Raw genomic sequence first — 3,511 nt, forward strand, 5'->3', positions numbered from 1 at the left:
AATTCTGGATATCGTCTCTGTCGGGTGGAAACCTCATATGTCCAATACTGTTACTTTTCAGAATCAAATAAAAAACATGGCCTTCATACTGTATGCAATATGCATGGATACAATATAGCCTACATACTGCATACATGGATACAACATAGACATATTTGTCTCAAAGGATAGGGGATTCTGATCCCAAACCTTGATTTATGTCAAATTCTGAACCCGGCGTGAGATGACGAGGCGTGACGTCATCACATGCCGAAGCTTATTGGACCCCATTTAATGAAAGGTGCAGCTTCGGATAGACCAGAGGAACTGGTAGAAGAGCAGTAAGAAGGCGAATAAGGAATAGAGGACGTTTTGTTGTCATTACAGGATGAGTAGCATTGAGCATCCCAAGGTGACCACCGTCCCTCACATCATGTCAGAAGAGGTCGTTGCAACAGGGAAATGGCTCCAGCTTGAGAAGACAACATATGTGGACCCTGCAGGAAGCACAAGAACCTGGGAGACTGTAAAAAGGACAACCAGACCCGCCAACACAGAAGCTGATGGTGTGGGGATAATTGCCCTGCTGAAAAGGACCCTCCATAAAGATTGTGTTGTTATGGTAAAGCAGTTCCGGCCTCCTCTAGGTCGTTGCACTCTGGAGTTTCCTGCGGGACTGATTGACGAGGGGGAGAGTGCAGACGTAGCTGCACTGAGAGAACTCAAGGAAGAGACGGGTTACAAAGGAGAGGTGGTGAGAGTCACCCCAGTGACCTGTTTGGACCCGGGCCTGTCCAACAGCACCACCCAGATTGTCACAGTTGACATCAACGGAGATGATCCGGAGAACATCAACCCCACACAGCAGCTTGGTGATGGGGAATTTGTTGAAGTCATTCTTATACCTCTTGGTGAATTCCAACAGAAAATAGATGAGCTGCTCAAGAAGGAACAGATAGTTGTGGATTCTAAAGTCTACATCTTTGCCATGGGTATGGTCCAGGCATCCTTCAATCCCAATGAGCTCCCTGTCATCAAACAGTGACAAGAAAGAGATCTGTTTATGTTACATGACATCCTATATTAAAATTGCTTTGTGGGGTCGACGGCAGACGTCACAAACGTAACATGGCCATATATAGACTGTTCTTTTTTTTCATTTTTTTTGGGAGCAAGTTTAATATTTTATTTTTGTAAAAAACAGGTTTGAAATGATTTATATCAAGAGCTTTTCATCCATACTGTGTCACCATCTCACCAATTCAACAAGTCAACACAGTTTGATTTAATTTAGATTTTCACTGAAACAAATATGCATCCATTTCAGATTAGAAAAGGTCTTAGGATATTTTCAACAGTACACAACAGTGTTATTTTCACGACAGTAATGATTTTTGACAAAGAATTAAATGTATTCAAATTATGGATATTTAATTTCAAAATGGAGCTCTTCACTTCCTGCCTTGCTTGTGGTGTGTGTTTTCTGGATCCCAGTTGAAACAAATGACCTGATAAGGACATCTGCTTAGAGGTGCCAGTTCACAATAAGTTGATATCGAAGGGCGGCGTGTTGAGACAAAGGAAAATGCTGTCGCTTAAGCTGCGTATTTCAGTGAGAGAATTCCATATGCTATTTTTGCTTATGACACATGAAATATAATAATAACAATAATTTAAAAAAAAAAATCAGGAACTATCAGGAAGAATCAGATGTATTCTAAACAAAAAATATGTCTCTGCAGCAGATATCATTCACTATAACTTGGCAAGCACTTCACTCTCGTCAGTGTATTTGTTTCCGTTTGTGTTACGAGTCAGCTCTGTCTGTGGGGCTGCCTTCTGTCTGGGCTGAGTGAGCGTCTCCGTTTACCCCATCCTGTGGGTTCTGTGTCCCGGTACTGTTCTTGGTGAGCACACTGTTCTCAGCCTCACCATCAGAGTCACTGTCGGAGTCTTTGCCATCCCGGTCCAGGGGCGTGGCTCCTTTCCTCTGAGGCAGCACGGTGAAGAAGGCCTCCTGCCAGTCGCCTTTCTCCAGGTACGCCAGAACGATCTCGAACACATGATTCACGGTCAGCACTTTGCGACTGCTCATCTTGACAAAGCTGCTCAGTGGAAGCTGTGCGTGTTCGATGCCCAGTTCCTTGGCCTTCTCAAAGGTTATACCCTTGTGGTGGTTGTGGTCCACCAGGCCTCCTATAACGTAGGCCTTGGTTTGGTCCAGCTGTGTCAGCACGTTGGGCGAGTCTGACGTCAAGTAGACCACCTCTTCCTTGGACAGGACTTCATGGTAGTGCTCCGATTTAACGGTAATGTGCTTCCAGTTGAGCCAGCCTTTGTCATTGTCATCCATGTACTGTTTCAATTGCCCACCCATGCTTGTCAGATAGAACTGAACTGGGTGTAAGGCCCGCCTGTTCTCTGCGTAGCACCGCCGGATCTGTTTGTGAAGCTTTCGAATGTCCTTCAGTGACATGAGGCTGTCAAAGCCACAGTCCACCACCAGGCGTAGAGAGCTGGCCACCAGTGGCTGGCGGAACCTCTTCCTGGAGCTGCAGTCTTCATCACCCTGGGTCTGTCTCTCTGCTCGCCGCTGCTGTTTCTTCTCTTTACGCTTCTGCTTTCTGACTTCTCTCTCTTCCTCCCATTTCTGGTGTTTCAGGAGCTTCTTGCGTTGCCGTTTGGAAAGAGATGCACTTTCATTCCCATCACTGGTACCAGTACCAGTACCAGTTACTGGTCCATCATCGCTGGTACCAGTACCAGTTACTGGTCCATCACTGGTTCTGTTCTGTCCATGATTGTCCTCCTCCTGGGTAGATGGAGCAGCTTCTACAGTCTCATGATGATCAGACATCCGTTGTAAATTATAAACAAATTCTCAATGAATAATCACTGTCTGTCTGTAGCTACAGCTATTAGCTGGTCGGCTAACAACAGCCTGGTACTGATGATGAAGTGTAAACAAACAGGATAAAGTTGAACAAATGGTTCTGGATGACCTTGCGAAGCTGTGTACAGAATTCAGTGGTGCTAATGATGAAGTGACAAATCTTTTACCTAAAGAAGAGGTTACTGCTGATCAGAATAATTGGTATGAACCGAAGATAGCACCAGTCAGAGATTGTCATAGCAACTCAAAAATGGATTGATGGCGTGCGTGAAATAAATAAAGAAGGCCCTCTCAAAGAGGGTGAAGAGGAAGATGACATCAAGCCTGGTGACAGTGCTTCTAATGTGCAATCTTCAAGAGCTGTTTGGAAATATACAAGACAGTAGCACAGCTACTGAAGGAAAACCAAAGAGCAGTTTTGATACCAAGACCCTGAAGTCTACCAAGCCAAAGGGAAGAAGTTTTGTTACAACTGTAACTTCTGCTGAAGAGGAGAAGTCACAATACTCACCTTCCAAGAAGAATGTACCATCCAACACTGTAAATGCTTTCCAGAAACCCTGCTTGTTCTGCCAGAAGAATCACGCTCTGGATGTATGCAGAAATATAAGAGAAAAGAAGGGTAAAGACAGAGTTGAG

General features: G+C 44.7%; 2 protein-coding genes across 2 annotated transcripts; one reads left to right on the plus strand and one right to left on the minus strand.

The window, feature by feature from the left end:
- Positions 1-367: 367 nt before the first annotated feature.
- Positions 368-1,024, plus strand: LOC311041439 (ADP-sugar pyrophosphatase-like; the record flags this gene model as incomplete). The annotated part of the gene is made up of 1 exon (XM_084051813.1): positions 368-1,024. The coding sequence occupies one exon, from the start codon at positions 368-370 to the stop codon at positions 1,022-1,024; it is 657 nt and encodes a 218-aa protein (XP_083907939.1).
- Positions 1,025-1,786: 762 nt separating this feature from the next.
- Positions 1,787-2,836, minus strand: LOC311041717 (tRNA methyltransferase 10 homolog A-like; the record flags this gene model as incomplete). The annotated part of the gene is made up of 1 exon (XM_084052200.1): positions 1,787-2,836. The coding sequence occupies one exon, from the start codon at positions 2,834-2,836 to the stop codon at positions 1,787-1,789; it is 1,050 nt and encodes a 349-aa protein (XP_083908326.1).
- Between the last annotated feature and the right edge of the window lie 675 nt (positions 2,837-3,511).

Source organism: Gymnoscopelus microlampas, assembly GCF_963454915.1.
Source record: "Gymnoscopelus microlampas genome assembly, chromosome: 3".
Taxonomy (NCBI): Eukaryota; Metazoa; Chordata; class Actinopteri; order Myctophiformes; family Myctophidae; genus Gymnoscopelus; species Gymnoscopelus microlampas.